General features: G+C 36.9%; 1 protein-coding gene across 2 annotated transcripts in view; it reads right to left on the bottom strand.

Moving 5' to 3' along the window:
• The window catches only part of LOC139134594 (NEDD8-conjugating enzyme Ubc12), a 64558-nt gene that overhangs the window by 2037 nt on the left and 38615 nt on the right, over window positions 1-23906 (bottom strand). Inside the window, exons 3-5 of one of the 2 annotated variants that reach the window (XM_070701905.1) lie at window positions 12729-12767; window positions 9630-9733; window positions 2525-2588 (exon numbers count right to left, since the gene is read on the bottom strand). In XM_070701905.1, the coding sequence (XP_070558006.1) occupies window positions 2525-2588; window positions 9630-9733; window positions 12729-12767 (207 nt within the window). The remainder of the gene's footprint in view (window positions 1-2524; window positions 2589-9629; window positions 9734-12728; window positions 12768-23906) is intronic. The other variant, XM_070702710.1, reaches the window with a different exon arrangement.

The raw sequence follows: 23906 nt of genomic DNA, 5'->3' as shown, positions 1-23906 counted from the left end.
ATGTCATCGTTCCCAAATTGAAACGAGAGGCATGTCTAAGTTATGGTTCTAAATCGGGAAAAAGATCAGACCTCTAGCTGTATTGGCCAGCCAAGAAATACATATGCGCATAATAAATGAGGTACAAGATGTGACATCTTAAGGTCTTGCCCTTTCAAAATTGAAGCGTAAAGAACTTGTGGTTACTGAGTAATGCATATGTATGCATAATCAAGGTCAAAGGTCATCAAGGTCACGTGACATTATGGAAAAAAATTGTATTGCTAATTAATCCATATATGCCAAAATTCAGACCTCTAGCTCTATTGGCTTGCCAACAATTATATATGTGCATAATTAATGAGGTAAAGCATGTGTTGTCATAAGGTCTCCCATCCTACTAAATATAAAGGACATAGCACTTGTGGTTACTTATTCATTGACATAATTGTGTATTTTAGGTAAAAGGTTATCGAGGTCACATGACATTTTGTCAAAAAATGTCTATCCTATAGTCTATCCCTATATACCAAAAATCATACATCTAGCTCTATTGGCTCGCTCAAAATTATGTATGCACATAATTAATGAGGTACAATATGTGGCATCATAAGGTGTCCAATCATACCAAATATGAAGGGTGTAGCACTTGTGGTTCCTGAGTTATGGACAAATATGTATATTTGAGGTCAAAGGTCACCGAGGTCTCATGACATTTTGTCAAAAAATTTGTCTTGATAAGTTATCCCTATATACCAAAAATCAGACATCTAGCTCTATTGGCTCGCTCAAAATTAGATATGCACATAATTAATGAGGAACAATATGTGGCGTCATAAGGTGTCCCATCATACCAAATATTAAGGGTGTAGCACTTGTGGTCAATGAGTTATGCACAAATATGTATATTTGAGGTCAAAGGTCATTGAGGTCACGTGACATTTTGTCAAAAAAAATTGTATTGCTAAGTTATCCCTACCTACCAAAAATCAGAGCTCTGGCTCTATTGGCTCGCTCAAAATTAGATATGTGCATAATTAATGAGGTACAATATGTGGCGTCATAGGGTATCCCATCATACCATATATGAAAGGTTTAGTACTTGTGGTTACTGAGTTATGGACAAATATGTAAATTCGAGGTCAAAGGTCACCAAGGTCACATGACATTTTGTCAAAGTGTCTGAGATATCTGCGTGAACGGATGGATTCACGGATGGACATGACCCAATCTATAAGCCCCCTGGACTTTATCTGTTGGGACTTAAAACTGTGTCACTGCATCCTTTTTGCAATATGAATTCGATGAGAAACTAAATTTTTATTTTTCTTGGCCTTATACATGGGAGTCTATGGACTGCCTTACACATGGGAGTCTATGGACTGCCTTATACATGGGAGTCTATGGACTGCCTTATCCATGGGAGTCTATGGACTGCCTTATACATGGGAGCCTATGGAGGTGAAAACTAAAAAGTCCTCTAACACGGCCAAATTTGATCGCATTGTGAAACAAATTGACTTGCATCTGTATGAGGTAGGGTACTATCCTTGTACCAAGTTTGAATGAAATCGCTCCAGGCGTCTCTGAGATATTTGCGTGACTGGACGGACGCACGCACAGACGCACGCACGCACGGACATGTGGGGACTAATAAGCAACATAGTTGTTGACATAGATCCATTATAGAGATAATAGGTCTGGGCTAATATGTCAATTAAGGGAATACTAATGAACATGGGACAGATTTAACCCTTTTCCGGCAGTCCATATTTCATCACCAGGTCAAGATGCTTAAATTAATGAAACACAACATATACCATATGGTGTATTTTAACATAATACTGTACATTTGAAGGCTGTTGAAAACATAAATACTGTAAACTTGATTTTTTTGGACTAAGGATGCTATAACATACCAAACCAAGCGGGTGAAAATACTTCATGTTTTGGCTCAAGACCACTTTTTACTGACTTTGCTGATGGGGAAGTGATACTGACTGGCAGGAAAAGGGATCTACATCAGCAGCAATTTTCAGAATACACTATAGATATATGAAACCAAAAAACTACTATTTCTGACAATTTTGTTTGAATTATGCCATCTCGATCTACTGGCTTGGCTACAGAAGGTGAAATGCAGTACTGATAAATAAAATACTGATTAAATAAGGTGAAAAGGGATAACACCTCCAAGAGTCTGAAAATTTGGAATCAGAACAGACGTCCTATCTTCATGAGGTGGCACTCAACTCAAAAATAAATTAATGCCATATGTAACAAGCTAATACATTGTCCTAGTGAGAGGTTTGAATGAAACAGGTCCCAGCATGTCAAGGAACAGCTTGGGATGAATACATGGATGGACAACGGGACCAAAGGACAAATAGAAATACACTCTAATCCATTAGTCAACCCTTACTTTGTTCATGGGGACAAATAAAGCTTTGGTCTGGGCGGACTTGTGTATTTGAATTTTCCCATACACTGAACTTGAAAATAAATAGATTTCGATGTGGTACTAAATGAACTGTTCATCACTTACCAGAAATAGATACTGTAAACCATAGATAATGGCATTTATTGTCAATACAGGTTTCCAATCTTCTCTGTTGATAAAGCATAAATCAAAGTGAGACATTCATGACCCCCGTGTGATATATGTGTATTTTATGTAGTTAGATACTCATGAGAAACATGTCAAAATATTATAAATTTGATCTCTTTCAAAATTTGAAAAGCTATTCAGACATAACTCATAGCACAACTGGAACAGGTAAGTCAACTGTTCTTCAAAAATCCTAGGCTTGCTGTCTCTCAAGTGTATCAACGTTGGATTGAGAACAGATTTTTATGGAGTAAGGGGTAATACAATTTTTGTTGATACAAAATGCTAGATATAGTCTACTTCATCTCATGCATATCATCAAATGACAAAGACATTTGTGTGTGCCATAACTATTATCAATACGTTGTCTTCAATTGGGGTCTAACTACAACATACTATATCCAGTCACATAGTGGGGAAGCAACAGACTGAACCGCCAAATGCCCATTCTCAACAAGTCATTGTTGATGACACAGTCCCCACTTGTTAATGGGTACTTTGATTACACGTCCTTGGAAAGGATAGAGTCCCGCTCATTAATTAGGTCTGTAAATAAAGGTCAGTTCCATGGTGGTGAAAGCGTAAAACATAAAACCAATGTCCTTTCACTCGCTTCGCTCGTGAAAGGATGGCCACCGAATACACCGCGGCACTCGTGCAAATACCGCTAGTACGACGCGCTTGCACTCACAGGTCATGGGGTTCTGTCATATTACAACACCGTGAGATCAATATCTGTACCAAGTTTCATCAAGTTTGATTAAGTGTTTCTGGACATATTCTAATTAGAAAAGTTAATTACGTATATAAATTAAATATTAATTAACATAACACTGCATAGTGTCTTTATTCAATGTTAAAGCAATGTGAGCTAAACATCTGTATTGAGTTTCAAGAAATATTATGAAGCATTTCTCGCCATATATCAGCCTAATTAAGAAAATTCATTCAATATGCAAATCTGCAGTTAATTTGCATGCCATATCACTACTGGAAGATCAACATCTGTAACATCTGTATTTTTTCAGATCTTTGGTTTTGTGATTTCTCTACACTTTCTGCATTGAATCCCTAAACTGTAATTTAATGCCAAGTATGTAGCATATCAACACAACCTAATGGTATAATCTACACTGTTATTGTTGTTGTTATTATTGTATTCTAGTACGGACAAGAATTCATTAGTAAACAATAGACAATGATCACCACACATACCAGCTGTATTGACAAAAAGAATACTAAAAATTTTAGCATGACGAAATGACTAGGGTCAGACATGGTAGTTGATATACAGAAGCAGCATACTTGTCACAAGTTAAAGCTTAGGGACCGTCTCAGATTGTCGCAGAAGTTCAAAAAACGAAATTCCTTCGTTTAGAACAAACCCCCTCCCCTAAACGAAACTTCTAAAGTGCGAAATGTTCATGTCTGCCTGAGAGTACAATGTTGCATTTTGCTATAGCTAGTAAAGACGTGTTTTCCTTGCCACATGACAATTAAAGTAATCGATCAAATTTGAGTACAAACAAGGCGTTTTACCGCATAAAAGAGTCATTTTATTTTACTTCCCCTTTTTGCATCTCTTGTTCTGTTCTCTGTCTTTATGAACACGCAATTTGTACTTGGTAGGGGTGGTAAATAAACAGGTTTCACCGCTTGCAAGTTTGAAGTTACACATGTGGGTTGCAGTTTGTGAGTCGCCGTTATCATTTCCGCTCATTTCCACTGCCTTTCATTTCCTTCTTCTCGCACGCTGTTGATCCACCTTTCGTTTTGAAAAGTGGACGAGAATGTCGTGTCGTTCCTGGTCTGCGCGCGAGTAGAACACATATTTACAACCACGTTGACATCGCTTGATTGGCATCTCGCATTCGATGATAGAAGGACAGGTCTCGTCAATTTCACAGGTTGCTCCTTTACTCAAATCCCATTCGCAGGTTCTCTCAATAAAAGTCATGTAATGGCCGATGTGAACTTTGCTAACTTTGGGAGTGAACACTCTACCCCCATAATGGCGTAGAAACTTCACTGTTTTTAGGGCTTGTACCGGTTTAGCTCTGCAGTGAGTAGACGATGCATTGATGCATTTCATGAACTGAACTTGATGAGCCCCTCGCACTGCGTGTTTCATTAGAAACAAATACTCGTTATTCAATTCAACAAACCCCAATGCCGTAATGCCAGCACTTGCGAATGCAGTAACAGCCGAGTAATCATCATACGGTTCAGGCGATTTACCCATGCACGGATATCCCTCACTTGTTACAGGAAACCCTGCCAAGTTCTGGCTGTTCCAGTATGCATTGACTGTTTTGATCGCGTTGTCGAAGACACTTGCTTCCTTACAGCCAATTTGGTCTTCGTTTAAATCAGTCTGTTTACACGGTGGTTTTTCCTCACTAGGTAGACATACAGGTAGAGTCACTCCGGCAAGAAACTTCGACAACGGAGCCCAGGCATGTTCAATCATATTAAAACGACTATGACCAGGTGCATAACAAGTGAGAATAATAAATCCATATCTCGCCAAACTCTCCAAAAATAAATCATACTTGTCACTGATTTCAATGACCAATCGGAACTACCATTGATTACCGCGGCAACAGCTCGTTTATCATTTTCCCCGATTATTTCTGTCAAAATTTTTGTCAAGTCATTGGCATGGTTCATGGAATTCTATGAGTGGAATTTCGTTGCTCGGTTCACCACATAAAGTTGTCTCGATCTGGGGTAGTGATAATGTAGGCGACCAAATTTGTCTCGTTTGAATTTCCCATCTCTTGAATTCTTAACATTATGATACCGCTAAATGTCATTAAATTGTATTTACAACATTATAAGATCAATATCTGTATCAAGTGTCATAAAATTTAACGCAGTATTTGTTGATATATCACTCTAATTAGAAAAGTTCATCACATATGCAATTACAAATTAATTAATACAAAACTGATAAATGTCTTTTTCACGGTTAAAGCAATGTGAGCTTAGTATCTGTACCAAATTTCATGAAATTTGATGCAGTATTTCTTGAAATATCAGCATAATTAGGAAAATTCAATAATTGACATGATACTGCTACATGCCGTGAAACAAATTGATGTTCATACGTAAGACATAGGTCAATGTCCTTGTACCAACTTTGAATGATACTGGTGGAAATATGTCTGAGTTATAGCTTTGTAAATGAAAAAATCATAACAAAATAGCCACCAGGCAGCCATTATATTGCCTTGGACTGTGAAAACCAATAGAGTGACATGCATAGTTATGACATAGGTCAATGTCATTGTACCAACTTTGAATAAAATCTGTTGATACATGTCTGAGTTATGGTAGCTGACACGAAAAAATCGTAACACAATGGCTGCCACGCAGCCATATTTGATGTTACTGTCTAAAAAATCAAAATGCATATGCATGATATAAGTCAATGTCCATGTACCAACTTTGACTAAATTTTGTTTAGACTTGCCAGAGTTACTGGATCATATCGAGAAACAAATCAAAGTATGTATAATATAAGTTAGTGTGCTTGTACAAACTTTGAACATGGGGCCCGGGGGCACCGAGGTCCTTTGTACCTCCTTACTGTTTATTATTTGCCATAAATGTGAAATTTGGCAAAAAGTCAAATTGTTTGGACATCAATGAAAGTTATTTGAACTGGTTGGTTACTGCTCCAGCATAAGTTCAAGTGTGGATTCTAAGTATCAACAACCCTGATATGAAAGTGAATTAAGAATTAGAGATGGGACTCAATAGGATCAACAATATCTAAAACAGGAAACGGTGAACTTATATAATACAGAAGGGGAGAAAATTTAGCCAATGGCTAATCTAAACCAAATTACTTAAACTGGACTGTTGGCATTGATTACACATGTATTTATTGTCCATCATATAGAAAATAAATTTGGGCCATTGACTAAAAACATTTGCTTGTTACACTCACCACACTTGTACTTAGTATTTGGAGTGTACACCTATCTACAATACAATGATAAAAAGTTTGGACTCTGTAGGTCAACAGTGCATCTTTAATGTGTGAGACTAAATAAGCTTACCCCTCAAGTATGTATAGGCCAAAGACAATATTTAATTTTGAATTATGTAGTGCAGGGAAGGACATACAATATGGTGAAAAGCAAATTAAATATAAAAACTGAAAATACAATTATATGGAAATGTTGTTTTACAGTCATGAGTATCTGGTGTGTGCCGAGAGACAAATATTAAAATTGGACAGTATCATCCTGACCACAGTTTGTCTGACTGGTTGTTTCCTTCTGATTTTCTGACACGGTGATAGGTACAAAATATTATGCTATTCACGATAGTTATACAACATAGCTTGCATTTTGTTCACAGTAGAACTGAGTTTTACATGTAAGATAACTTCTCGTAAACTGTAAATTCTGGCTTCTGGCAGCTCAAACGTCGCAATACTACATTTTTTGATATGATATGGAGTGACTTCCACACATATGCAATATGCAGTGACAGTCGATATATTCATAGTAAGAGTCTACTACATTCAAGCATAGTGATGTTGACAACTACATGCATGCCAGTGCACGATTTCAAAGTAGCAAGGATGAAATTCTAATGGTCTTTTAGTGGAAATATAGGTATTAAACGACAGTGAAACAAACAACATTAGTTATCGTGACCTGGCTGAAGTGCAATCTCGGATCATGTATGATCTGATGATCATGCCAAATTTATACCATGTCGGATTATGCCGTGATTCTGAAGTGCGCGTACTTCCTTAGTAAATCGGTCAACATCCCTGCGTACGATGCTGTGTGTTCCGCTACAGCTAATCGCCCCGCTCACCCTACGTACTGGTCTTTGCAGGGCTGTGGTGAGCGGGGCGATTAGCTGTAGCGGAACACACAGCATCATATAAGCATGCACACACTGTAATAGCGATCAGAGTCAACAATGATGTCAAAATCAATGCACAACTGTCGAAATTACCCAAAATAAGCAACAGAAAACTAAAAGTTATCGCTATGTCGAAAGGACAGTACATCAACATAAAACGACGCTAGTTTGTTATGACATGGAGGTAGAAGGACAGAGCGTTCCCTCGCTCTCACCCAGCTATTAGTACGGGCCGCCGGTGGGATTGCCTCGCTGAAGCAATGGTACTGGGGAGTACCGAGTACGGAGGCCATCATTCTTCAGTCTATCGAAGGAGCGTTTCGTGCCAAAAAATACATGACAGCAACAAAAGTACCATCACTGTGAACTCCATATTTACAAAACATCATCAAATACACGCTAAAAACCCCCAAAAACGTCAAGATTCGCACCAGACGCGAGAAACAAGATGGCGTAAGTCCTTGCAAAACAATGCTAACTTGTTATATGCGCATGCGCATATTAAGGGGAGACCCATTTGATTTCGGGGGGGGGGTATGCAGGAAGTGGGTATGGGAACTTTTTTTTGTCAGAGAGACAGCATTTTTTTTTATTTCTACTGTCAGACCTGCATCAATCTTTTTTTTCAAATGGAGTAGCAGTGAATTTTCAAATTTAAGCCACAGTTTCACATATCACAGGATGGTTTTATGTATTCATTTTACATTCCAACAAATGAAAACAAAATGGAAAGTCTAGTATATATACAACTCTCAATTGTAGAACACTTTTTTGGCAAATCAACTGTGATCATTACTATACCTGCTTTTCTTTAAAATAGTCAATTCCTTTTAAGTTCTCAGGGGGGGGGGATGTTATTTTTTGTGGTCAGAGAAACAAGGCTCACACATTGTATTTCTTTATATTTGTTGTTCCTCAATTTTTCATTGTCAACTTGTAATCTTTCTAACATATTTATATGAGAGAATAATGTATTGGTTTTAACACTAGTTTATTGACTCCTGTCTTGTGTTTTAAATTTTCACAATTTACAGAAGTCAAATAGTCCCATCTAGATATTGCCTATACCATTGAGATATTGCAACAGAAATCCTGAAATATGATTTCTTGGGTCAGAAAAGGGAAGGGTAACATCGAGTGCACTGAGGTGTAAAGTAGTGAATGCTTATATCGTAAGTGCTGGGAAAAAAAAACACATAAGAATTGCTCGTGGTAAAAACATTTGCACACATGGGTATGAAGGGGACGTGCACAGCTTCCAGTCAGACTTTTGGGATCGTGTCTCTTGTGTGTTACTACATGTGTTTGGAAACCCAGCAGTAGTCATTCTCAAGACTTTTCAAGACCTTCACTGCCAACGCTGGATTTATACTGTGGACTTTGTGCAACTTCAAGCCTGCATGCTAAAGGACTGTTCATTCATCCGACTGACTGTTACAACTCTGAGACTAGAGCTTTGTCGTCCCAGCTGACATAAGTAGTCTGTACACTTTTAAAGCTTGTACTCTATCCCTGACTTAGCAATTAGTTTTATTTTCGTAATAAATTTGTGTTTAAACGGAAACTGCTGAGTTCACCCTTTTTGTTCGTTTTCTCTGCACGTAACAAAAGTTGTAAAAAGATTTGACCCTTCAACAAATTGGGTCACAAGCTATCCTTTGATGTGAAGGTGTGTAGATTTATATGCTTGAATAAATGGCACCGCAAGCGCAACAAATTGTTTGCCAGCCTACAGTCCAGAAATTACGTCTGAAAAGTTAGGTCGACACTTGTCTTACTCGTGCTCGGTGTAACCACGGTGTGGCTGGAACAGTTATCGCTGCATAATTTAAATATAATGACGATTTCAAGTTGGAGATAATGAGCTATTGAGGGCTAGGTGAGGTCTGAGACGCACCTTCGGCTCGCCTGGGACAAGCCCAAGGCAAGCCTGGATTGTGCTTTAGTTCTGCTTTGAACTGTAAATTGTTACATTCAGGGACTTTAGATTCTGTCTGTACTTTACTGGACAAATGTTTGACTGTGACATACCTTGAACAGAAATAAAGGGTAAATTTGCAATTGGAATGGGCTTGATATTTTGATTCGTGGTGACCAACAAAGTCAATGCTCTATTGAGATAGCTACAACTTGAAAAGAAGAAAACACCTACCTTAATATATTTAAACAAACATTGCCTTCAAGATCAATGTTTGGATGATATACCTGTGTTTCACATTTTACTTTGGGAGCTTCATGGGGATAGCCTTGTCCAACCTTATAACAAATGCAGAATATTTGTCATATACATTGTTATAGAAGCAACAGAATCATATACTGTGTTTATATATATTACATTTGTCAAATAAAATTATTCTTGTGCACTTTGAAGGACTACGTAGCCGTGAGGCATTTGTCATGACTTGAGCCGATACTCGGTATTAAATTTGTGTCATTAAATGAACTACTATATTCAGTTGATGATGGAAGGTTGGTATATGCAATTGAATATGTTCCTGTCTCAGTAAAGGTCTATAATTAAGCATTTTTCATAGAAATAGTACTAACGGCTCTGTATTCCCACTCTGATCACAATTTATTGAGGGAGATATGATCTGATGTAAACAAGTCATTGTTAATGACACAGTCCCCGCCCCCATTTCATGGTGTATGCACTGGGAGAGGTTATGATGGTTTGGTGGTGGTGGGGTTGTTTGATGTGGGTTTATTTATATGTGAATTTTTGGGGAGCTTGTTTGAGCTTGGACATTTGTTTGACATTTGTTTTAATGCATTGAAAATCAGATTCTCTATTGATGGCGGTATGTATAAATGATGTGTAAGTTCTGAATTCTCTACATAAATTATGATAGTCAGGGTATGAAGAGAACCTGATGTAATTTCAAAAGGTGCGGTTTCAAGTGGTTCGTCTGTTAATGTGAAAACCAAATGTTGGAAATGATTACAAAGCCCAGTCAAAGAGTCAACAATAACTAGCACTGCATGTCCATCAAAGCAATCAGACTGGTAAATTTTGAGAAACAAATTTTTTGACCAAAAATGAGAAAAATTGCCCCCAAAATACAAAATTGCAGATTTCATCCTAATTTTAAATATATCTAATTAACATAAACCCTAGGAACCTGTACACTAAATATCAAAGCTACCAGATCATAAGTTTTAGGAGAAAATTTTTTGACCAAAACAAGGCAAAAATTGCCCAAAAAATAAAAAAAAAATTGCCAGTTTCAACATACCTTCAATACATTATATTGAGATTAATCTTAGATACCTGTATACCAAATACATGTATCAAAGCTATCAAATCAGCAGTTTTGGGATTAAAAATTTTTTTATCAAAAATTGGGAAAATTGCCCCAAAATTACAAATATGACAATATCAATACAATTTGTACAAGCATGACTGAGGTTATTCTGAGGAAAATGAATATTAATTTTCATAGCAATCAGACGAGCGCTTTCAGAGAACAAGATTTTTTGACTAAAACGGAAAAAATACCCTAAAAATACAAACATGCAAATTTCATCCCAACTTTTGCACACATAATTTAGAATACCTAAAGAAATCTGCACACCAAGTTTCAACCAAATCTGACGAATGCTTACTGAGTTTTAGCCATTTGCAGGATTTTTCCTTTTTTTCCCCTCATTTGCATATTTTTGGCACTGACATGTTCATTTGAACAAATTCACATCTCCACCCCTAGGTGCACCTGTACACCAAATACTAAGACAGTAGGTGCTACGGTTTAGGACTATTTGATGTGGACGGACATACATACATACATACATACTTACATACATACATACATACATACATACAGACGCCATTTTGCCACCTTATACGAATACCTCCCATTTGCATATATACATATGCATATATGGGAGCGTAAAAATGAACTTTCCATGGCACTTATTATGAGCAAAGAGTAACAAACTATGTCTGACTGGCGCTTAATCAGCAGTGCCGCTTATATGGGAGGATATACGGTGCACATTTTGAAAAATAGAAAACAGATCGAGAATTTTTATTGTTGTGTTGACTTGTCTTCTACGATGAGTTACGGTTATGGCAACAACTTACATGTACCTATCGTCACCATCACAGCCTCAGTCAGTTTCTTCGACACCACGTCTCACGACAGTGATGTCATCTTTATTTGAGAAATTCAATAATTTTCGATTGGACTCGAACTCACAATGCACCAAGTCATAGAAACAATTTCACAGTAACAGATTATGCATTGTACGTAAAGAGTTTTCACTTTACCCTCGGCCTAAAATCTTACTAGCATTGGTAAATGACACTAAACGTCGCAACTCCAATCAGCAATGGGTCAAAGTTTGGCTGAGCCGATAAGGACAAAACCCAGCACTACACTAGTCACTTGTACGTCCACTTGTTGCAATTTTTGTCCACAAGAATGAAACTCCAACAAGCCCAACTTACATTCACATGCAACAGTGTTCAACTCAGTCATACATTCAAGGTCAAGGTGTGAATATGCCGCACATTGCAACAATGCCAGCACAGTGACGATGCGCGAATCGTGCCCGCATAGTGCTGGCACAGTGCACTTTATGTTCCCGCATTGTGCTGGCAATGATGCTCGTTTCGTGCGCGTACGATGCACTTTTTATGCGGGCATTGTTCCCGCACCAGTTACGGGTTCTGCGTGGACTGTACTGTATAATCAATCGGTCTTTTCTCCAAATGTTTGCACTATAAAACATCGACTAGGCAAAAAGCTGCTAGATTAGACAACATCTTATGATAGTAGATGAAAGAAATTGGAGCGTCTAGAACGTGACAAAAACAAGACGTAGTGGATTATTGTATTTTACATAACAAAGGCCACTCAAGGCCTTCTTTCCATTGTGAGATAATGAGCTGCAAGGGTCGTGTTTTAGACGCGTCTCGGACGCGTCTTGAATGTGTCTAAACGCCGTCAAAAACCCGCCGAGTCTGAACGCAAGTTTTGCTGTGTACTATAATACTGTCTGGCAGGAAAAGGTATAAATTCATTAGGTGTCAAGCTCTTGTTGCTAAAACATCTTAAGATGGCACACAATGTTGGTATGCTCAGAAAGTTGTACTTTAAGGGCTTTGCACCATTTTGATCTAAAAACTAATTTATGAGTTTGATAAAACTGTCAAAGAAACATGACCATGTTAATATCAACATGGGCTCATGTCAGAACTAAGAATTGAGGACTGCAGCTTTACTGACAAAAATGAGTAATTCCTTACCTTAAAACTGAAAACGAATCTTCCATTTCTGTAGAACCCCTTGATATCAAAAAAAAATCAAAAGACTTTTTGTCAATGAATGTTCCATTTTGTTTTAATACAAACTGTACCAGGGCTTGACTTATAATGCTATACTCATAATTATACAAACAAAAGGACTTCAATATCTCATAGCTAATATGTGGCCACTTGGGATCCAAGGTTAAATCTTAGTGGCATCTTGGTAAATACTTGCATGAATGAATGAATGCATGAGTTGATGTTAAGACTGACTTAATGACAAAGTTTTCAAGTTACATGTAAATGAAACTTCAAGATTAAAAAAACCTCAATCACAGTCTTCAAGCTACCGTTCGCCAGATGCCAGAATGGCATATTGATTCACTCACAGGTGACTCAGATATTCAAATCAATCACCAGACTAGAGACAGTGTCACTTCTACTGTCTATGGTTCTATGATATTGTTGCATTGAGGTAATTTTTTTTTTCTTAGGGAGTCTTTTCCTATAGTCAGTGGTTCTGCATATCAACTTCTATAGCAATGGGGTAAGCAGATCCTACATACATTAGCAAATGTCAAACATAGGGCCAAAGTCCCTGAAGCTACTATAGACATGGATACAAAATTAAGTATTTCCTGACTGTATGAAATTATATCTCACTAAGGTCATCCTAGGGACTTGTAAACAAAATATTAAAGCTGTCTGACCAGCGGTTTTGAAAAAACAAGCGACTCAACAGTCGACAGAGCTCTGCTGTGTTATGTGACACATGTATTGATAAAGAAGGTGGATATCTTTGATAGCTCATTTCAGGATGGCCTGACCAAAAATGGAAAAAAAAATTCCGTACAAATACAGATTTGCATATTTCATCACAATTTTAACAAATCTAAGTTGGGTTATCCCTGGGGACCTGTATACCAAATAACAAAGCTGTCTGACTAGTGGTTATGAAGAAGATTTTTTATCAAAAACGCCTTTTTTGGCACTAATTTGCATATTTTCAACAATATCAAAAAATTAATAAAAATGGTTTCTCAAAATCATATATTTTATCCACGCAACAAATATCAAATCAGTAAGTACTGCAGTTTTTGAGACATTTGAGTGGACGGACGCCTCACAAATGGACAAACATACATACATACATACAGCATACATACAGACTGATGGTGGACACTGGACGGATACCCATCCCAATAGCTTCTATAGACTACATTAGTCTATAGTAGCTAATAAACGACAGTTAATTACACTCTAATTAAAGTAAACAAGACTTGCTTAACGTGGTTGGAAAGGCTAGAGCGTCAGTTATAAATTTCAACAAAACTATTAAAATATAAAAGTAGTCAACATTCTCTGTGGAATAAAAAAAACTAGACATTTGGGCACAAAGGCATTGCAGAGTTATAGCCTGTTAAAACTTCTGAAAAACTGACCAAATAAGAAGAAGCTGGGAGTCTTTAGTGTATTAACTATGGTAGAGGTCCCCTAGCTTTTAATAAAATGTTTGAAAAGGGAAAGTCATTATTTGCTGTTTTTCAGGAAAGTTTGACAAGGCGGTGCTGGCATTCAGAGTAAGTGACTGCTATTGTAAATGCAGTTTTAGATTCTTTGAGTGTCAAAGAGGTGTCAAAAGTGAGATTAACCAAAAAAAACTGCTCTATGACTTCAAAAGAGGGGTGCAAATGTGGCTTGTTTTCAACATTTTTGACAGAATAACAGTTTTCCTACATAATTGTATACCAATTTAATCCAACTTTGAAATGAGATATGGACATGGAATTTTTACAGCATATTAACAAGGTTACAGATAAGATTTGTAAGGCACAATTTTCCTGTATTTGAAGTACTTTTTGAAAAATCATATTTTGAAATTTGAAAGAATTTTTAATAATTTTTTGATATATAAACCCATGTAAAATCATAAAAACAAATTTTATTTACAAATCCTGCCGTACAAATCTTACAATAAATAGTGTCAACATATTTATAACTAATTTGGTAATATTAATACTATCCAATTATTATTAAATTCAAATATGTAAAAAAAGTATGAAAAATTAAATTTTAATATTTACTGGTGTCATATTTCAAAATCATGGCTGCAAATATACAATTTTTATATTCTTTGGAGAAAATGTTAACTAAGGGAGATATACTGAAAATTTGAACTAAATATCTTGATTCTAACACTTGAAACTTGACATTAACTCTGAGAAAAGAATTGGTGCAAAAATAGCCTTTCCAACCACCTTAAATCAAGATTTACGTCATGAAAAACAGCATATCTGTCAGATTATAAAGAATCTTAAGCTGCTTATCTTTATAAGTATTTTCATCCTATTAACCAAGCACATTTTAACTTTCAAATTAACATTGTAAGTTCTGTTGAATAAGTTGAGACTGTACGTACTCAGAGACAAATGTTTGAAACTTAAGAAGTTCAAGGTCATCAAAAGCATTATAAGGAATCATGTAACACTTTCATTGCACTGTTTACACAGATTGCATAACTCCTATAAATAGCACATGAGGAATCTTACAGCCCAGCTTTACCATAAAGACCCCATCACTTTGACCACTCTTTTAATTGACCACTCTATTTTTTTCTTCAAAAAGTAATTTTATTTTATCCTTACCAAGTCAACCATAAATGGAAATTAGAACTTTCTCTATCTCTATTTATTTGACCACCCTATCATGACAAACTATTAGATAACATACAGGGCACAATAAATGACGGTTCAGAATATGTCAAGTTGGGATTCAGGAAAGTTGCCTTTACGTGTTTTAATCCTCCAAGATGGTAAGCATTTCACTATGAACTGTCAAAAACGTTGAACTTTCTAATAATTCTACACTAAGATTATTTTGGCTTTGATGATTTCCTGATTAATTCAATTATTTAAAATCATATTAATTATTTTTTCTGGGTGAATTGATAGGGTTTATACAGTACAAGAATTACATACAATGTAAGTCAACTTTTGACCAAAAATGACAAAAAAATTCCTTAAAAATACACATTTGCATTTTTCATCACAATTTTAAAAATCTAACTGGGGTTATCCCTAGGGACCTGTCTACCAAATAACAAAGCTGTCTGACCAGCGGTTATGAAGAAGATTTTTTACCAAAAACGCCTTTTTTGGCATTAATTTGCCTATTTTCAATAATATCAAAAAATTTTAAAAAAAAAGTTTCTCAAAATCATATTTTTAATCTACACAACAAATATCAAATCAGTAAGTACTGTGGTTCTCAAGATATTTGAGTGGACGGACGCCTCACACACATACATACATACATACATACATACATACATACATACATACATACATACACACACACACACACACACACACACACACACACACACACATACATACATACATACATACATACATGCATACAGACTGACGACAGACGCCGGATGGATACCCATCCCAATAGCTTCTATAGACTATAGTCTATAGTAGCTAATAAAAATAGTGACAAAATCACTGTTCGCTCCCATATAGTTATCAAAACAAGTTAACAATTGTATGAAACATGGACATACATGTACAGACAGACTGACATACACAGACTGGCACAGAGTGATGACATTGACCCCAAGTGTGCCTTGGCCCATGGAGAGTGATAAAGATATAACAAACAGCTGAATGTAATGATAAAATAGTTAAGTATAGGCCTATACAGGCACTGAGAGTGAATATGTTACAGCAATTTGATTAGTTTTCTTTCCTTTTCTACTCTGTGATAATCTTTAAGACCATCAATCTGCAGGCAGTTTATGTATTGACAAATATGTTATCTTTTACAAGCACACAGTAAACTGTTCTTGATTTTTCATTTACAATATTTGACATGGACTGAAATACATAACATGCAACCAATGTTTACACTTTGTGCATACACCAGATACATGGAGAAATTTCTACATAAAATCATTACTCAGAAAACTCTATACAGGGAAAAGTAAACATTGTTTTCTTCCAGAACAGCTGGTGCATCCACATCTGGAACAACTTACAAACTTAACCAAGTACACAAGGATGATGACACAAGAGAAAAAGTTAAACTGTGGTGAACTTGACTATTCCTTTCAAATCCTTACCTAACTTGACATCTTAAAAAAATACACTGCATGGTTAATTACGTACAAAAATACATCGGGGTGGACCATTTGATGAGGGATGGTGTCTGGAAGATTGATGAGGTACATTATCTTTTTTATCTGATCAATTGTACATTCTTTATTCCCCACTCTCCCACCTTTTCTTTTTATCAAACCTTCTCTGGCTGAATTTTTCATTGGCATTTGTTTGGAATTTTTTCAAAATCTGCCAGGATTTTTTACCGCATTTCAACACTAAATAAAGTTAAGCATATCAAATGCTTACTAAACCACCACATTATATACTCTTAGTTCCAGTAGGTATAAAATTACCAAACAAAATCTAAAAAATACAAAATGAAAGATATCCCAATAAAACTGAGTTTCGCAAAGTTGCCCCAAAAATTCAAAATTCCGGATTTCAACTTAATTTCAATATATCTTATTAACAAAAACCCTAAGAACCGGTTTACTAAATATCAAAGCAATCAGACTGGTAAATTTTTTTTAGAAACAAATTTTTTGACCAAAAATGAGAAAATTGCCCCCCAAAATACAAAATTGCAGAAATTTATCCTAATTTTAAATATATCTAATTAACATAAACCCTAGGAACCTGTACACTAGATATCAAGGCGACCAGATCACAAGTTTTAGGAGAAAAATTTTTTGACCAAAAAAGGCAAAATTGCCCCAAAAATAAAAAAAATTGCCAGTTTCAACATACCTTCAATACATTATATTGAGATTAATCTTAGATACCTGTATATTAAATATCAAAGCTATCAAATCAGTAGTTTTTTGATAAAAAACATTTTTTATCAACAATTGGGAAAATTGCCCCAAAATTACAAATATGACAATATCAATACAATTTGTACAAGCATGACTGAGGTCATTCTGAGGAACATGAATATGAAGTTTCATAGCAATCAGACGAGCGATTTCAGAGAACAAGATTTTTTGACTAAAAACGGAAAAAATACCCTAAAAAATACAAACATGCAAATTTCATCCCAAATTTTGCACACATACTTTAGAATACCTAAAAAAATCTGCATACCAAGTTTCAACCAAATCTGACCAATGCTTACTGAGTTTTAGCCATTTGCAGGATTTTTCCTTTTTTTCCCCTCATTTGCATATTTTTGGCACTGACATGTTCATTTGAACAAATTCACATCTCCACCCCTAGGTGCACCTGTACACCAAATACTAAGACAGTAGGTGCTACGGTTTAGGAGTTTTTGATGTGGACGGACATACATACATACATACATACATACATACATACAGACGCCATTTTGCCACCTTATACGAATACCTCCCATTTGCATATATACATATGCATATTATATGGGAGCTAAAAAATCAGCCAGAGGCAGCTTGACAAAAAGAAAAGGAGGGAGAGTGGGGGGAAAATAATGCACAAAGAATCAGGCAAGAAAATTAATGCTAACCCCCCCCCCCCAGTTTTCCATCCCTTGGTATTGACCGTGTTTACATGATGAGCTACAATTGCCAGATAGCAGGAAATGTAAAGTAGGTGAGCTTCTTTGGGATTTTTATACCAAATTACAAAGCTATCAGACAAGTCACTTTTCAGAACAAGTTTTGTTGCCCAAAAATTTTCTGGACAATTTCTACATATCCAACTGCTGTCACCCATGGGCATCTGTACACCAAATATAAATGCTATCTGTCCAGCAATTTGAAAGAAACAGATTTTTTACGATTTTTTGACTGAAAATGACAAAGATTGCCCCAAAACGGAAATTTTGCCAATTTTGTCATAATTTCAACAAATTACAAGGGTCACACCCTTGCAAATATCCAACCTAAATTTGAGAGCAATTGAGCCAGCGGTTTCAGAGAATAATTTTTACTAAAAATACCGTCAATGACGCTGTACCTTCTCTAATGTGTGGCCAGGTCAGGTAATTGGTTGTTGGCATGGAGTTGTTGGTAAATAGTTGATGATGTAGGGGCATGAGGTGGGATATGGACCCAAAGAACCCAAAAGATGATTAAATACATCAATCAAAAAAATTCTAAGCTACAGTATAAACTGCCTAAAGATAGTTCAATGTGGAAAAAAAAGTTAAATAATTCAGAAATAAGAATTAACAGTCCAAAATAGTAATGACGCACTTCCCTACTGACCTGAGTGCATGTGAAATACACAACCTGGCATCTGTTAATTAAATGTATACCAAGTGGTCATTTTAAGTTACTTTAAACTGTTTTTAATGGATTTTCCAAAGAGTCCTGTGGAAATGATGAAAAACGCTTATCTGGTCTTGTGTTTGTAAAACCTCATGGCTGATAATTGTCATAGTATTGAAAAAAAATTGAAAGTGAAGAAATTACTGTTTTTAATAGGCATATTTTCCTTGAAATACATGACCGTGTAAAGAATATATGCTAAAAGAGTTTAAGAGTAAATTTCTTTTCAAAAAATAATTTAATCTGTGACCAAAGGATTTTTATTCTTTGAGTTTACAAATTCAAACATTGCAATTTGTTCAATCATCTTGTTCAGTGCAAAATTTATAAAATGACTGAAAAATAAAACAAATTGGCAGAATTACAGTCTTTGTGATGTAAAATTATGGGTTGACATCAGAATAATTGTTAATCTGTTCAAAGTACTACTATACTATAATTTAAAAAAGAAAAGTTCATGCAGAAACGGTAACATATATTGTCCGCAATGTAGTGTTAATTTTGACTTTACATCAAAATATGCCTTTGCTGGATACCAAATATATAGGGCGAAATATTAAAATCAGCCATGTTCAGCAAAATCCACACAACAGCATTGATCCTTTTCTAATTTGATTTGCTTTGCTTATGTTATCCTTGTATGACAGTCAGTACAATATGGAACTTGAACACAACACAGTGAATAAGTATGCTGTAAATGAAATGGTGTGGCTGCATCCACATGCAGCAATAGGAGTGCCTTTGTCTCTCACCCCTCATTTCCAACCTGTCCCATCCCTGAAAAAATAGTTTGGTCTTATATTTATAATATTAATAATTTCTGTATTTGTTAAAATGTGCGCATCTCAAAAACTTTTGATAAACATTTTCATTGTTTTTTATAGCTGACCAGTCAGTTAACCTGTTTATTTTGAATATTTGCGCATTTTTCCTCAGTATTTGACATTTTCAGAATACCTTCTTATTCAATTTGTCATTTTCTAAAAGTTAAAATGCTCCTTTGTGTGGTCAAGCTTTCCACAAGCATCAAATGTGGTACTTCATATAGGAAGGTCTGCCTCTAGAGGGCGGGCATCATGAATAGTGTTTGTTAGTTATTTCCTCCACATAAACTTCTGCTTGTACTGTAAACATTGAACATGGCCGACGTCCGATTTTCCTGTCTAAAACTTTCACTCATTTTCGTTTATATGACTCTGAAACTCCAGGAAACGATTGGGAAGAAAGAGTTATCTTGAAATATTGAGGTACTCGCCGATATATTGCAAAATTTAATGAGAAAAAATGCAAGGAAAATGCCGACAGGCTTACACAATGACCGTCAGACTCGGAGGCATATGATCATCTGCAGATTATGCAACAGGCCCATATCACGTGAGGCCATGAGGGGATATCCACGCAACGCAGTACCAAACACTAGCGCACACAGAGTGAGCAAACACAAAGTGAGTACCCCTAACGTCAGCTCCGTAGTCTGTAATAGATCGTAGTCAACTAAAAACCTTGAAGAAAGGCTTAACACTGTGGGTATGCCTCTAAGTCCCTTTTGATTTTTGTCACAGCTCAAAATCGTTCTCCTGCACCTCAACCTGAACCATGAACATCCCCACCAATTTATGATATGACCCATCACAATGGCATGACGTCAACGGATCTTGACAGACGGAAGTATTGACAGACGGAAGTAGTTGACACCAGCATACTGGTTTTTCAACTCTAATACCTTCTCTGTCTATAAATAGACACGAGAAGGTAAAAATGATGGACATGCTATATGTACATACCGGTACATACATGTACATACATACAGTATTACATGTATACATACACACATACATACAGACGCCACCGACTTCAGCTTATATGATAACTTCACATTGGTATGCCATATGTGAGCTAAAAAGGAAATCACAAAGGTATTTTGAGACATTGGTCTGCAGATTGCAAATGAGACAAACCAGAAAATAACAAATTTCTTGGATGTGACATTTAATATGAATTTAATCTTGTCATTCAGATTAAATTCAACACATCAATTTCTGTTGTGTCATATTAAAATCAAGAAATCTGTGTGTGAAACTCAAAGCTTACATGACAAGCACTGTAATTGTTTTGTAAGCTTTATTTAAAAATACCATCAATGACGCTGTAGCTTCTCTAATGTGTGGCCAAACAACCAATATACGGTGATGTGATATATATATATATATATATAGAGAGAGAGAGAGAGAGAGAGAGAGAGAGAGAGAGAGAGAGGAGAGAATGAGCAAACTTCAACACATCCATTTCTGTTGTGTCATATTAAAATCAAGAAATCTGTGTGTGAAACTCAAAGCTTACATGACAAGCACTGTAATTGTTTTGTAAGCTTTATTTAAAAATACCATCAATGACGCTGTAGCTTCTCTAATGTGTGGCCAAACAACCAATATACGGTGATGTGATATATATATATATATATATATATATATATATATATATATATATATATAGAGAGAGAGAGAGAGAGAGAGAGAGAGAGAGAGAGAGAGAGAGAGAGAGGAGAGAATGAGCAAACTTCAACACATCCATTTCTGTTGTGTCGTATTAAAATCAAGAAATCTGTGTGTGAAACTCAAAACTTACATGACAAGCACTGTAAATGTTTTGTAAGCTTTATTTAAAAATACCATCAATGACGCTGTAGCTTCTCTAATGTGTGGCCAGGTCAGGTAATTGGTTGTTGGCATGGAGTTGTGGCAAATAGTTGATGATGTAGGGGCATGAGGTGGGATATGAACCCAAAGAATCCAAAAGAAGATTAACTATATCGATCAGAAAAATTCTAAGCTACGGTATAAGCTGCCTAAAGATAGTTCAATGTGGAAAAAAGTTAAATAATTCAGAAATAAGAATTAACAGTCTGGAAATAGTAATGACGTACTTCCCTGCTGACCTGAGTGCATGCCATGTGAAAAACACAACTTGGCATCTGTAAATTTAATGTATACCAAGTGAACATTTTAAGGCACTATTATCTATTTTAATGAAATGTCCAAAGAGTCCTATGAAAATGATGAAAAAGGCTTATCTGGTCTTGTGTTTGTAAAACCTCACGGCTGATAATTGTCATAGTGATGAAATTACTGTTTTTAACCCTTTTCCTGCCAAGTCCATATTTCCCCACCATGTCAAGATGGTTAAAATTAACCCTTTTCCTGCCGAGCGCCCTTGTCTGTTATCCTGCCAAGTCAGTAGAAAACCGCCCCATAATATGTGCCTGCAAAAGATTGGCTCTCCTGCATGTTATCCTGCCAGGCATTTTGGCAGAAATCGCCCATTTTCAGGGTTGTTTTAGCCGTACTTATACGTGTTAGACTTCGATAATTTCTACATGCCCGTAGACAGGGGAAGGAGCTCAAGGGTTACTGCAGAAAAAAATTGAGGTCACCGGCTTTGTTTGCCCCTGGGAGTGCGTCATTTTATTGCCGTTTCATGTTTATTTTTTCGGAAATAAACTCCTTCAGTATTACGCACGTCCGCTAGGCACAAACATCACCTCACTCGTCTGTTAGTCAGAGACCCTGAGGGTCGTGCTAGGGGTGCAGCAGCACCGGCAAACCTGTCCTGTTTCCCCAGGGTAGGGTCAATTGAATACGTACCTTCAACGACTTGGCAGTGTAGCACAAAAACTACGTTTTTGCCGTTGTATTAACGACATGGCTGAGCCATTGAAGCACAGCTCCACGTAGTTTAGCCAGCTCAGTTGGGAGTTGGTTTACGAGTGTTACCGTTCATTACTGACTTAATCGAGTGGTCCTCAGTCAGGTACGGGTTTGTACCGACATGGCTTGGGCTGCAGCTAACCAGTGATAACCAGTCACTACACCCAAGTCGTCAGTCTCACTTTTGCGATGCACGGGTGCAACGCAATATGCTTCCATTGTTCTAGCCATCGACGTGTCCACATGCCTGGCAGCCATATTGTACTGCTAGCTGGTTTGCATAACAAAAGCAGTGCCTGCTAAATGCAGGCGGTATCCCCGTAGCAGACTACGCATTGACCTTATGTCCCCTTTTGAATTCTCTGTACGCAAACAGCGTACGTAGTTACCAATGCGTCGGCAAGAGGATACGTTTGCCTGCAAACCAGAGCCAATACTTCGGACGATGGAATAAATAAAAAATCCAAAGCTACGTCCATTGAATGGCACGGCCAAGGCGGTGAAGGACGTTGCCTGGCTTGAACTTGCAGAGCTGAAGCCCAGCTTAGTACGTCGGACACCAGTTTGTAATGGTATTTCCGAGTCGTTCATATCCGTTCCATCAGAGGAACAAGTCGAGCCGTCCCGTCAAAAATACGTTCTCATTTTCAGTCACGCACAACTGAATAAGTGACTTTCGTCTCGCACCATCGGCATATCTGCCAAGTCGTTTGCAAGAGGTAGCCTTCTAGATTAGCATTGCCGAGTTGGTCAAGTTCAGCAGCAATCTCTATAGTGCCAGGCAGCCAAGTACGTCCAACTCCGCCAGAAAACGTCACTATGCTATCCTGCCAAGTCCATTAAAAAGCGGTAAAAAAAACCCAGCCCCCCTCGGGTGTGGGGGACTGGCGGACAGGTTTCTGCACCTTTCCCTGTCTATCGACTCCCTGCGAACCCATTTCGAGGGGAAAAGGCGTTCCTTGTCAGAAAACCTCTCCTCGGATGACCCCTAAACGCATAGGGGATAGCAAAACGTAGTGCCGTCGACTTGGCAGGAAAGGGGGTACCCAAAAAGGGTCAGATTTCCACCGGGTTGGTAGAATAACGGTCACCAGTACTTAGATTCTGGCTACACCGAATTTC

This window comes from Ptychodera flava, chromosome 1, assembly GCF_041260155.1.
Source record: "Ptychodera flava strain L36383 chromosome 1, AS_Pfla_20210202, whole genome shotgun sequence".
Lineage (NCBI taxonomy): Eukaryota > Metazoa > Hemichordata > Enteropneusta > Ptychoderidae > Ptychodera > Ptychodera flava.
Note: the sequence above shows the minus strand (reverse complement) of the source record. Positions and strands in the feature narration are given on the sequence as shown.